Source organism: Triticum dicoccoides, chromosome 6B, assembly GCF_002162155.2.
Source record: "Triticum dicoccoides isolate Atlit2015 ecotype Zavitan chromosome 6B, WEW_v2.0, whole genome shotgun sequence".
In the NCBI taxonomy this organism is placed as follows: domain Eukaryota; kingdom Viridiplantae; phylum Streptophyta; class Magnoliopsida; order Poales; family Poaceae; genus Triticum; species Triticum dicoccoides.
Window position 1 is genome coordinate 103,462,314 of NC_041391.1, and position 13,349 is coordinate 103,475,662.

The 13,349-nt window shown below is 37.0% G+C and overlaps 1 protein-coding gene across 9 annotated transcripts in view; it reads right to left on the reverse strand.

The window, feature by feature from the left end:
* Positions 1–13,349, reverse strand: part of LOC119323648 (achilleol B synthase-like) — a 20,583-nt gene that overhangs the window by 3,997 nt on the left and 3,237 nt on the right. For 4 of the 9 annotated variants that reach the window (XM_037597346.1, XM_037597347.1, XM_037597345.1 and 1 more), the window contains exons 2-12: positions 9,962–10,144; positions 9,358–9,447; positions 9,081–9,272; positions 8,537–8,621; positions 8,210–8,376; positions 7,483–7,671; positions 6,670–6,783; positions 5,550–5,672; positions 5,406–5,468; positions 5,133–5,231; positions 4,268–4,324 (exon numbers count right to left, since the gene is read on the reverse strand). In XM_037597346.1, coding sequence (XP_037453243.1) covers positions 4,268–4,324; positions 5,133–5,231; positions 5,406–5,468; positions 5,550–5,672; positions 6,670–6,783; positions 7,483–7,671; positions 8,210–8,376; positions 8,537–8,621; positions 9,081–9,272; positions 9,358–9,447; positions 9,962–10,144 — 1,362 coding nt within the window. Of the gene's footprint in view, positions 1–3,681; positions 3,830–4,267; positions 4,325–5,132; positions 5,232–5,405; positions 5,469–5,549; positions 5,673–6,669; positions 6,784–7,482; positions 7,672–8,209; positions 8,377–8,536; positions 8,622–9,080; positions 9,273–9,357; positions 9,463–9,961; positions 10,145–13,065; positions 13,344–13,349 lie in introns of those variants that run through there. The other 5 variants (XM_037597350.1, XM_037597352.1, XM_037597351.1 and 2 more) reach the window with 5 other exon arrangements.

The following is a 13,349-nucleotide window of genomic DNA, read 5'->3' on the forward strand; positions in this document are numbered from 1 at the left end:
CCCTCCTCTTATCTAATTTAGTTTCTAGTTTCTACTTTATACTTCCTAGTTTACTTAATTAGTTAAAAAATAGTTGGTCAAAACATGTATTGGACACATAATTAGTTGGTAGAGATTAAAACTAGTAATAGAATAGAAATTTTAGTAATAGAACAGAACATAAATTATAGTAATAGAAATTTTTAGTGAAAAATTTAGTAATATAATTTTTATGCGTAGAAAAATTTTCAATATAGAAATGTATTGAAATGCTATATGAGAAATTTTTAGGTTACAAATTTATTAATAGAAGTTTGTAGTGAGAAAATTTAGGTATAGCGATTATAGTAATAGAAAATTTAAGTAAGTGTTGAGTAGAGTAGAACTAGGGTATTTAGTTATGTCAATCTCACAATGCCAAATTTAGAGAGAGAGAGAGACCTACTTTCTATATTGAACCATGATGAATGAGCACCAAGTTTGAATGCTCATGTGTGAATGCAGGGAAAATCTGAGTGGCCTACCTTTTGCTGGAGTGTTGATTCATTTCCGTTCTGGCAAATTTTAGGCGCTCGATATGTCCTATTTTAGTAACGGTCATGCCGGATTTTTCTGTGAATTTTAGCATGACTTGTGCTATAAAGTAGGAAATATCGAGTGCCCTTGATTTGCCGGAATAGGAAATAAATGACATTACGGCAAACCATAGGTAGTTTTTTATGTTATTACTCGATATATGTAACGGGTTGATTGCCATTCTGTCGAGGCTCCTTGTGTGACGTTCGGTCTATTCTTGAAGGAAGGATGTCGAGTGTTGTCGTGGGGGTCGCATCTCTTCCTTCTTATCGTGATGTACCTTGGTAATGCACGAGAGAAGGAGGGGAAGCGACCATCAACGATGGTCAAATTATCTGTGAGGGAATGTCCACCATATACTATCAAAATATGAGAGAGGGAGAATCCCGACTGTGGTTGTGGGGGTCACTTCTTCTTCATTCGAAGGTGCTAGATGTTTTGTTGTAATGCACTTTGGAATGAACAAAGGAGTGACCATCACTGACGGTTGAATATACCAGAGAGGGAGTTCCCACCATATACACCATGTTAGATGAGAGTTTTTAAGGAAACTCTTGACAGACCGAAAGTCAATCCATGGTGAATAGTGATATGTGTGTTGAGTTCTTGGTAATTGCCGTCAATTTATAATCTTTGAATTTTGAACACAAGAAATGTCTGACGATGATAGGATCCCGGAGTGCGACTACTGCTACGATGATCAGGGTTTGTGCCACTGGGAGCCTCACCTGCAAAATGGTAGGTTCTTCACCGTGAATATGGATGAGACCTTTGATGTTTGTACGGTATGTGACGACAACTATTTCATCGTAATTAATCATGACTTGTGCTTCTTTGCTTCAACGTGTTATTTCCCTTTTTCCAATTCGTGTAGTACATCCCATGCCATGCAAGACTGTATATCTTGCAGAAGCTCGGTTTCCAAGAATTGAGAATATGGAGATGAGGAGGGCTCGCCTCTGGACTAAACATGGTTATGTTTTTCGGGTTAAGCTCTACAATGCGGTTAAGGACTCACATTTCGGTTGCTCTAATTGGGAAGCTTTATGCAAGGCCTATGGATTTGAGGAGGATATGCAAATAACATTTGATATTCGCCCCGAAGATGATGATGATATTGAAAATAATATCGACATCTGGGTGGATGTGGATATGCCTCCGGTTTTGCCTAAATGTGAGTTTATCCCTAGTAAAGTTATATTGTTTATTGTTTATTTGAAAATATTTGGTGTTCATCCCCACTAAATTTGTTTATTTATAGTTGTCAGCTTATTTCCTATTTTCAAGAAATACTCGGAAGGTCGTAGATAGGATGTACTACAACCATGGTTCCGAGCTTAATTCTGAGGAGAAAGGATATCTTGTCTCATTTATAGATGATGTTGAGACATTTAAGACCAATTATCAAATCAGCCCAAATTTTAGTAGATACGTGCCACTAGTTCACGAGTTGCATGATGGTAAATTCATTGCAAAAAAACATGGTATGATTTTGTCAACTATGGTTGCATACATTCTTCTTAAGTAAACTATATTGATAACTATATATGTTACTATTATGTGGTTCAACAGAAGCCCCTAGAGGAGGTTGTGCCTGGCATGATGTTTACCGAAGGTCATATGCATATGGTTAGCTTAGGACCAACTCCGCCGATGGCTTACCACAGTGCATACTTTATTTATTTAAAAGATGAAAGGCTCAATATCAAAGAATGGAGAAAAATAATGAATGCGCGCAAGAAATTGAAGACAATGTGAATGTGCGCAAGCCACATGTTGGAGACAGGTGGATCTCCATTCTCCATTTTGGAGATGGGCCGCTTTACCTGTTTTTTGTTATTAAGAGAGGAGTGGGTCCTAGGTAGTAAGAACAATTGGGTAGTGTTGATTATGACTATGATGGTGATGATTAGTTATTATGATAATGATGAGTTATGTGCTACAATGTTAGCTAGAATGATGAGTTGTTATATGACTCATAGATGATGATCATGAGGAGTTGTTATGACTATGATGATGATGATGAGTTATACATTATGATGATGAGTTGTTATTATGATCATGATTAGTTATTATATCATTGGGTGAAAGGAGCGCAGATTAGATTCAAGTGGATGGACCCAATGATATAATAACTCATCATGATCATAAAATCATATGATGAAACTACTTTATAAAACCCAATGTATACTAACCGCGTAAGCCGCCACGTAGCCACGTAAGCCAACAATAGACAACACACAAATTATTTAGACAATTATATCTCTGTTTTAGGTTAGGAGTAAATGATATATTCCCATGAACTGAAGAATCGGTAGAGTATATGCAAATAGTAGGCGAGCAAACATGCATGGAGGGACAATTGTTTTATTAGAGACATGGATAATGCATGGGGACTCTCATATTTTATTAGAGATAGGGGAATATGAACATAAATGAATATATAGAAGATGTTCTATGGAATAGCTATAGATTTAATTAAAGAAGTATCATGTCTTGCTATTAAAGATTTGTCTGATATGGTAGTTATCAACTATTAGCAGTCAGTCAAATCAAGCTACGCGCAAGTACTTAATTATGAGGTCAAGTCATTCACCAACGTTGGCATGACAGACTGGTATTGGAATCCATAACATTTATTTGCATATGAATCTATTTAACATGCATTCCAGTGTAATATAGTCCTAGAAGGTTTAGAGTTTAGTCATGCTAACTTGTTTAATTTCCTTCCTATCTGTTATAAAATTGAACCAAAGTATGAAAACAACTTATAAGGCAGCTGGTTTCCAATCTGACGTATTCTATAGAAGATGCTCATATAAATTATATTATTAGGAGAAACAAAATATTGTCTAAGACATATTTTGCCAGTGCTAATTCATCTTGGTCTTCAGGATGCGCCCTATGGAGGCTCCAAGTATCACTAAAGATAAAGAATTTTCCATGGTACTTATGTCATGGGGTAATACTTACAAAAGATGACCTCCTAAATATAAAATAGCAAGCAAGTAAACTACATTGATGTTGCTCCAATGAGGAGACATTTGATTTGGGATAAACTTGGAAATTTAAGAGCTTTGTCTTGGGACAAAGCTAGAATTTCAAGAAATTTGGAACGGTGGATACCGCAAGGGCGGTGGATAAGATGTGAACAAAGGCCACATCCGTCTCAAATTCTGCTTTCCCATTCACCTCCTCCTCTGAATCCTATTAGGCTGCTTGCTTGGCGTGGCAAGCGTAGCATGCGTCTTCCAAAGGTCGGGTGAGTGGAAACCTGGTTGTGGCGACACAGCTACAGTGTTAGGCGATGGTTTGCCTTGGGCTGTGGTGGGTGGACACATGAAAACAATTGTGTAGGGCATATTTAGTTTGACATCAATAGTGTCCAACTTCTTTCATACTAAAATAGTACTCCCTTTGTGCTGAATTACTTGTCAGAAATGGATGTATGTAGAACTAAAAATACGTCTAGATACATCCATTTCTGTGACAAGTAACTCGAGACAGAGGAAGTATGAGTTTTTCACACTTCTTGCTGTTAAACCCAAGCGTGTATTTGTTTTAACTCCTTGAATAATCAATATATTTAAGGGCTGAGGTTAAAGTTTTAAGATTCCTGCAACTAATGTTTTATGATTAATCTGTATGCCTTGTTCTGTCATTTTTAAGAAATGCCGATAACCATTATCCCAGGCTCGAATCATGTGCTCACCTCTACCCATGGAGTCGTTCTTTTACATTCTGCCGAAGAAAGCATTCCATCTTTGTTCTTCAAGAGTAGAGAAAAAATATTATGTCAATCCGAAGGCCATTGCCCCACAGGTCAAATAGAAAATGTTGAAGACAATGTGAAACTAGTAAATAGATGCAAAACATTATTAACAAGCAGAGAGCTAGTTCCCGGAGAAAGAAAAATGAGAGAGCTAACAAGATCGTGTGTGACAAGACATGTTAGTTGTAACTTTTCTGGACTATACTATGTATGCCTTCACCATCTAACTAGAAATTTTGAGATTGAGAAAAAACAAAAGGCATACCTGCCAATGCCCCTGTCTAAAGTAATATATCAATTTCTGGGTGATCTTGGCAGCAAAAGTCTGAATTTAAGGTTTCCCATTTTGCTATATGAAAACAATAAGTTTTCTCTTTCAATGGCTATCACGCTAAGGTCATATAAGTTTCGAGCTCTCGGTGATAGTAATTCACAGTAACTAAGCAGTAAAATTTACCTTTCCAAATTCAGATATTGTGTGCAATTTAATTATAGCTACATAATTCTTGAGACATGGTATATAATTCACATTCTAGTCTCACTCTTACATAAGAAAGGAGGCAATCAGCATCCTTTTGATATATGAGAAAGTATGAATTTCATGTTTACTATTTTGTTATTTGAAAATAGGAATATTTCTCTTTTAATGGCTATCATGCTAAGGCCATCATAATATTTGAGCTCTCAGCGATAATCGATAGTAACTAAGGAACAAACTTTATCTCAGATTCGAATATTTTGTGTACATTTTATTATGGCAATATAATTCTTGAGAGATGATATATAATTCAAGTTCTAGTCTTACCACATAAGAAAGGAGGCAAACAACAGCGTCGTACAATCTTTGTTCTTCAATGGGGTCTCCAACAAGGCTTGGAGAATATTTTGATAGTAATAGTAATGTCTGGATAACATAATACAAAGAATATCAGAATCTGTTGTGGTGTCGTAATAGATTTTAATTCTGCAATGTGGTAATTAAATCAAGAATCCTATCAGTGTCAGTGAGTTCTATTCTATCTTTATTATTGGTAACAAGTGAGCTAATATTAAACGATTCAGAAAAAGATGTAGCAACCTTAATCGCTTCTTTTGATCTTTCACGGTAATAACTGTTGTAAGTAGGAAAGTTCTGAGTAACCTTCAAGATAAGAATTGTTGAATGTTAGTTCTTTGTGTTGATGTCATTTTTACTATTAAAGAACCAACATTGGTCATACACCTGTGCTGCTTTTAGAAACCCATGGGCTTTTCGAAGAACTGGAGCAAATTCTTTGGCAAGGTCGGTTGAGCAAAAGGCTTGAGCTATAAGTGCTGTCTCCCAGCTCTGGCAGCCAACATACACCTAGTGTAGATAAAATGACACAAATGATGTCACCCCATTCTCTCACTACAAAGGAAGTACAAGGAATGCACCTTCGGATAAAGCATGCAAATACTTTAAGCATTTATGAGTGGGACATATTTGTACAAGTGGCTCCGGGCTATGAAGTTACTATGATGAAGATTACATGATTTTCACCTAGATTTTCATCTAGTAGGTATGAGTATATGTTTAACTCTTATTCACTCAAATCAAGAATACCTTTTTTCGTTTATGGAAGTTTGGGTCACATGCAAGAGGGTTAACTAATTTAAAGCTAATAGAACATTTCATTCTCGACTTTTCTCCCATAAAGATAGACATACATAGCATACCATAAAACTTAAATACTAAAGTACCAACAAAGCTCATCTTGATGCAAAAATGCGTTGATTTTGCAAAAGTCGAGTAACAATCTTACGGCCATTTCCAGCTAGTTACAGGTTGTATGCCTCTTCCATTTTCTTTATTCAATTATTTTATACCTCAAAGTCACTAAATATGGCTTTGAGATTCCAATGTGATTGCGATAATGCTCAGATTTCCATAATGTGCCACATGCTCTTCAATATATTGTACAACCCCAAAAATGGAGTGGTTCATATCGGTGTGAACAAAATACATTCAAAAAAATACATGTATGAAATGCCTCACACAATGTCCCTAGAATATTCAGAAGATGTCACATCCTATAAGTGTTCAATTTCACATATACTAATAAGTTTTGCACCCGGTGCCAGTTACTTGTACCACAAGGTACATCATATATTTATAATCAGTTGCTTCGGGAACAAGTCTAAATAAATGTATCGTGTAATAATTTCTAGCATCAAGTTGTGTCATATTCTTGGAAGTACACGTACCGTGATTTTATTTAGGACTTGTAAAAAAATAGTTGCTTAATGCAAATACTATTTATATCACCACAATGTGATAACATGTAATAAAAATCCAAATATGATAAAACATAAAAAAATACCTTTGCCTTCATTCCATCTTCTGAAATCCATAAGAAATCATGAATTCTTGGAAGATGTCGTTTGAATGCATAGGAATTGGGATCCTCTATCCAACAACAAATCATATTTAATACCTAATCATGGAATAGTATGATAAATCAATTAGTTACAAATTAGCAATATTATTCATAATTAAGGTGAAAAGTGACATTTTGTTACATCTTCTTGTGTTTGGTATATTCCATAGTCTTTGATAATCTTGTCCAGTTCATGTATTTTACATATTTGTTGTTAGGCCATTTTCTATTAGTAGAATCACCAGTAGAGAAATTTAAAATTGTGTTGAGACTTGCAAAATAATAGAAGGCATATATGTAAATATTGATGCAACAAGTGAATTGTCCTTAATTTGGTGTAACTAGAGAGTACTCCCTTCATACTTATTTTTTGGAAAGGGACACATTTTTTGTTGCTACTTTCCAACACAAGTTTTGCACAAATTAGTTTGACATCTAGAGCTGGCTATAAATACCCTACCAAGAACCACACTATGCGACATAATACATAAAGTGCTTGCATGGTTAGGATAAGCACATACAATTTCTTAATCCAAAAACAACAATCTTGAAACAGCCTTTTGCCCTCAATAAAGAAAACAGAGCTCGACCTCATCTAGTCTTTTCTTCAAGAATGTGACAAGAGCCTTTTCATTCAGAAGATATAGAATAAATAGTTATAAGATGTGAGGTGTGATCTCTTCTATTCTCGATGTTAAAAGAACAACACCTAAAAAATTCCTTACCAAATGACACATAAATGTTTCTGGATATTACCTTGTTAATAGGACATAAACTGACATAGTTGTTATTTTCATCTTCATAATGGATATGATCCATGAGGCTACTCAAAGCACTTTTTCGTAGCTTGTTAAATGGCCACCAACTTAACATTGGTTCCACAAATTTGTGTAAACAACCCAACACAATATTTTGCATCTGTGAAGGCGGGTAGACAAGGTCTTCCTATATAGAAAAAGCAAAGTGTAATTATGGTTCAAGGAATGGGGATGCACTAATGAAAAACTAGTCGTCAAATATAGTTTCATATAGAAAACCAAATGTATGTTTAATGTCCAGTAAGCTAACTATACATATGATGTGCAAACTTCATCTCAATTTCTTGCAACAAAATGGCACTACCAGTTCATAATTTTCACACCAAAAAATTGATGTCCAATAAGCTAACTGTTCATATGAAGTATATTTTATTAAAATACATATAGAGTTATAAAAAAAAACTTACAACTAAGTTTAGTTTCTCATTATTATGGCATAATCCTTCAACATGTATCCCGCTATCATCTTGACTACATTAATTTAGTTTCTAGACAATAAATAACAAAAGCTTAATTTTACATTCAAAATGAGAACATTTTGTTGCGCGTGGTACACATAATAGTTTCCATTGTATGTGTGTACCTTCACTTGAAATTTAAAAGGCTTATATTGCATACGCCATTGGCATAACAGTTCAGAGTTTTCAAGGATAGAAATAACAAACCTTGGCACATGAACTACGAGCCATGTTCCAATTGATCTCACTATATGGATTATTATAGAGCTCATCTCTTAGTGCTAGTATCGTTGGAGTAATGGGGCCAACAAATTTTTTCCCATAAATATAAGCCATTGGCATATAAACCATCCAACAGAAGCACCAAAATTTTCCTACGAACAATACAATCTATTTATTTTTTGAAAAAGCTTTTGATACTATGGAGGACAAATTACATGGAAATGCAAGAATGAAAAGTATTAGATATATTCTCTATGCTAAAATCCCAATTGCACACCTATAACTATTATGATTCAAATACAATACAAATACCTGGATGAATTGGAAGAAGGTGTGGAACCGACCATAGTTCTGGAATAACCGGATTATTCCCAGACCAATCATACACTCCAATTACCTGTAAAAAATAGATGGGTAACTCCAACTAGAAAAAGATAAGTAACTTCTCTAACTGCACTTCAATCTTGAATTAATGAGGAGATTGATGGTATTTTGGCATGCCCTTTTGTAAATTTATAGTAGATTTGGAAAGAGAATGATATTACGACGATAAAATACATTATAATATAGTCAATGTACATATTTTTTGTAAAAATACTCATTTTAGGAAGTTTGAATACACAGGTAGTAGAACTTCACCTATAAAAAGAACAGGTGAGCACATGTGAAACTAGGAAGATCATATCGTAGAGCTATTATGATGGATTAAATATTAGTTTCTCCATGAAAGTGTAGGTGAGTAATTAGTGTGGGTAACACCTGAAAAATAAATAATCTTGATCTATTCAAAGGTCCTTGCACATTTAGAATCATGATAGCTTTGTATACATACATACATACATACATACATACATACCGAGAGCCATATCTTTGCCCATTGTGGTGACGCAGTTGCACTACCATGAGATAAAATCCATGCACGTCCTTTGTATAATGCCTCATTGCCATCAAGCTCCTCAACAAGGATCCTTACTGTGACATAGTTTACACAAGAGCCAAACATGGAGCTTGGACCCAAAATATGTGTGCTCCACCCACCATCTTCATTCTACATGTGTTTACGCAAAATTTGTTGTAGTTTACTGTATCTTAAGTATTAACTATTATAATGAAACTATTATTGTATGCCATACCTGGATGTTGTAAATGTACCGACATATCTCACGTATATGCTCTGGTGATATGACCATATCGAGTGATCCAGTGACATATAAAGCAAATATCTAGAATACATACATCTTTGAGAAGTTATTGTAATGTAACAATAAATCTTAATAATGTAAATCAATAATGTGTACATGGTTATGATTAGGAGTAACCTACGAGTCTAGGAGTCTAGAACAATCCTATAAAGTGATCGGATATTGAAATGAACTACTTCACCTTATTTTCCAATGAAACCCGTAAGTTTCTTAGGAATTACCAATCTCTATAAAACCATCTAAATGGATGTTTTTGTCCTAAGACCTCATAATTAACATTTCTCTAAATTGGCATATGAAATTATAGGAACACAAAAAAAAATTGAGATCAAAATCGATTCATGACCTGTTACAAAATTCATTTAAGTTTATGATAGTTGGGTTATAATGAAAGAAAATCATGCTGAAGTATCATATATAGCTAGATTTTACTTTCTTTATTTTATATGGTTCTTAATTTTCATATCAAGTTTCAATTATAATATGGTATATTTCAAAATATGTTATCAAATTTCAAAAGAGTAAATATACATACCATGAGAGGCATGATGAAAAGAATCCCACTGAAACCAGGCCAATGTCCATCATGTGCTTGCAAAGTGGAGTATGTAATAAGAACTCGTCTTAGTGCATCTAAAATAATGTCTTCCGTGACTTCTCCATAGTTTTTAAGCTTTGTAACTGGAAGAATTGCATCAGGACGATTTTGCTTCACATACTGTAGGAATCATACATTGTTAGAATATATGTGATTGGTGGGTTTGTTTCTACATACAAATAGTTTAGCTTCAAATGTTTGCTTTGCGTCTTTTTCATATATGTCCCTCTATGATTTATATCAAAAGTAAGTACTAAATTTATTACTTTCATTAAATTTGTTTTGCCGACAGTATTAAATAATGTTGTTACTTCTAATTTGGTCACACTTAGCCATCCAATAATCTTTATTTTCCTATTTAAAAAATACACTTGGTGAAGGTGGGTGTTTTTTCATATTACCCAGGCTCGGCTCCTAATAATTACTTTATTCTGTCAACAAAAGATCAACTTGCAAAAAATACATTGTATCCTACAACTACATTCCTGTCACCCGAGTTTGGTTGTGCGTCAAGGTTGGATAGGTTATGGACATCCATATTTTGATGGTTGAGGTGCGACTGGTTGAATGGGTTCAGCTAATTTTTTATTCGGCTATAAAAATCATGTTTGACTGGAATGCGCCAGCTTTGTTTTGTTGGATGGCAGCACTAGTTGTGATCACCATTCTCCATATATGGTGAGATTACCACCCATGATTCTAGAACAAAAAAGTGTTACAATGCTTGCCCAGAATTAATACATATAACGTGCTTTGTGTCCTCAAACAATGGTTTCAAATAAAAGAAGATGTGTTTGCAGTGATCCATATTCGCAACTTTTGTCTAACATTTGCAGCACCAACTCAAATGAACAACTTTATTCGGTTTTCCATCTGCAATATATGAATATAAGTGTGTAAAGTTCATGATAGTTTTCCATCTGCAATATATGACGATATCTGAACTTCTAGAGCTTGCAAATGTTCTGAACGTATGCAAGTTAAAAAAATGAAGACCACCAATTGTTCCCTTCTAGTACCAGCAAATCAGGCTTTTAATATTCTAGATAGGACTTTGATAACCCACAAACTTCAGAATTTTAACAATCCCAGCGAACGCCCTTAGGACCGCTAGACCCTGACCGGATGCTTGGCCATTACTCCACAGCGTGCACTAGTAGAAAACGGAGCTATATTACCGGTTCGTAGGGGCCTTTAGTGCCGGTTGCTGCAACCGGCACTAAAGTGTGGGGACTAAATCCCCCCTCCCCCCTAGTCCCGGTTCAGCACGAACCGGCACTAAAGGGCCACCACGTGGCACGAGACGCGCCGTGGTCTAAAGGATTTTTTTATTTTTATTTTTGAAATAAAACAAAAATAGCCCACCTACTGGGCCGGCACGGCCTGCATACGACTAGAAACACAACCTTAGTTGGGCCAGCATGCTAGCCCTTACGGCCCGGTAGGGCCCACAGGGCAGAAGACTTGCAATAGGCCCACAAAGGCCTGCTTAGAGAGGAGCTCGACACGGTAGCCACCGTGGGGCTTATAAACTGGTGCGAGCTCCTCCCAACTAGCAAGGTGGGACTAAACATTGTGCACTGCAGGTGGCAGCGCACCCCTTTAATACCGGTTGGTGGCACGAACCCGTACTAAAAGGGGGGGGGGGGTCTTTAATACCGGTTGAAGCCACCAACCCGTACTAAAGGTCACCACCTCTTTAGTGCCGCCCGCCTAGCCGTTGGACACATTAGTGCTGGTTCAATTACAAAGGGAACTAATGGGTTTCACATTAGGCCCTTTTTCTACTAGTGGTGGCAATTTTTGCCCCATATATAGTATGACAATTCCAACGTCAATATCATAATATTTGCCTCTACATATCCGTTGGCTAAAGAAAATACCAGCCACCATTCATAGATCTAAATATAGGGATAAGGGCATCTCTAATCAAAACCGTAAAAGGGCTTAGTGTGACATCCCAGCTTAATAGAAATGATAGACTGCTCATATTAATAAGGTGCATCTTTTTTCCGGGAAGCCCATCCAAAAAGAACCTCAAAGTTAAGTGTGCTTGGTTCGGAGCAATTTGAGGACGGATGACCAACTGGAAAGTTGATCCCAGACGCGCACGAGTGAGGTCAAATTGCGCCGAAAAGACTAGTGTTTGTCTGTGAGACCAGTCTAGATCTCAAGTGCAACGGTTAAGAACTGGTGGGTTTGGCCAGGACGTTACAATTGGTATCAGACCCGACCTTGTGGTTACACGAGCGTGTGCAGATCAATGATGCATACATGGGGCATGTGTGGATACTGCACTGGTGCACACAGATGTGTGACAAGAGGAAACATTCTTGATGGGCCGACGAGGACGCTAGTTCCTTTGGGGGGGAGGGGGGTATGTGACATCCCGATTTAATAGAAATGATAGAATGCTTGTATCAATAATGTGCACCTTCTTTTCTGGGAGCCAATCCAAAAGAAACCTCAAAGTTAAGCATGTTCGGGTTGGAGCAATTTAAAAATGGGTGACGGATCTGAAAGCTAATCCGGGTGTATACAAGTGAGGATAAAGTGCATAGAAAAGACTAGTATTGATGTATGGGGTTAGTCTAGATACTAGGCGTAATGGCCACCAAGAAATTTTACTTAACCTATCAAAAGATTATTTTTTAAAAGTTAAGCCGCACCTAGCCGAACTCTCAAAATGTTTAACCCCTAAAAGTTTGGAGGAAAAAAATCGCCTGCTTCTCATATTTGAGCAATCCAACCCAAGTACTCCCTCCGTTCCAAAATAGATGACTCAACTTTGTACTAAAGTTAGATACTAACTTTAGTACAAAGTTGAGTCATCTATTTTGGAACGGAGGGAGTAGCAGCAAAAGATTCCCTCAAGATTCCTTAGGTTCCGCATACCATCTCCTTTCGGGCCGCCCCCGGTGTTTCTTGCCTCCAGCATGCAGCTGGCACACCGGCCGACACCCGGTAGCCTCGTCGATCACCAACCGCCAAATTTCGACGAGAATCCGACCAACTTTTTCATTCCAAGGACGCACCCATACCTTCCCTTGGTTCTGTCAACGCCGCCATGGCGCAGCGCCCGGACCGCCACGGGCTCCTCACAGTCGGCCTGAGGCCCCTGTCGTGCTTCCGTCAGCTCCTCCGTCGAGGCCCGCAGGTGTCGCCTTCGTTGACGAGGACCAGGCCGTACTCACGAAGTAGGCGGTGGTTGGCTTCGCTTCTTTCAAGAGAGTGTGGTTTTATTACACCCCAGCTCGGTGCACCTCTGTTATATCCCAGCAAGAAAATATAGCAAACCATTTAGGAAAACGTTAAAATTTTGTGG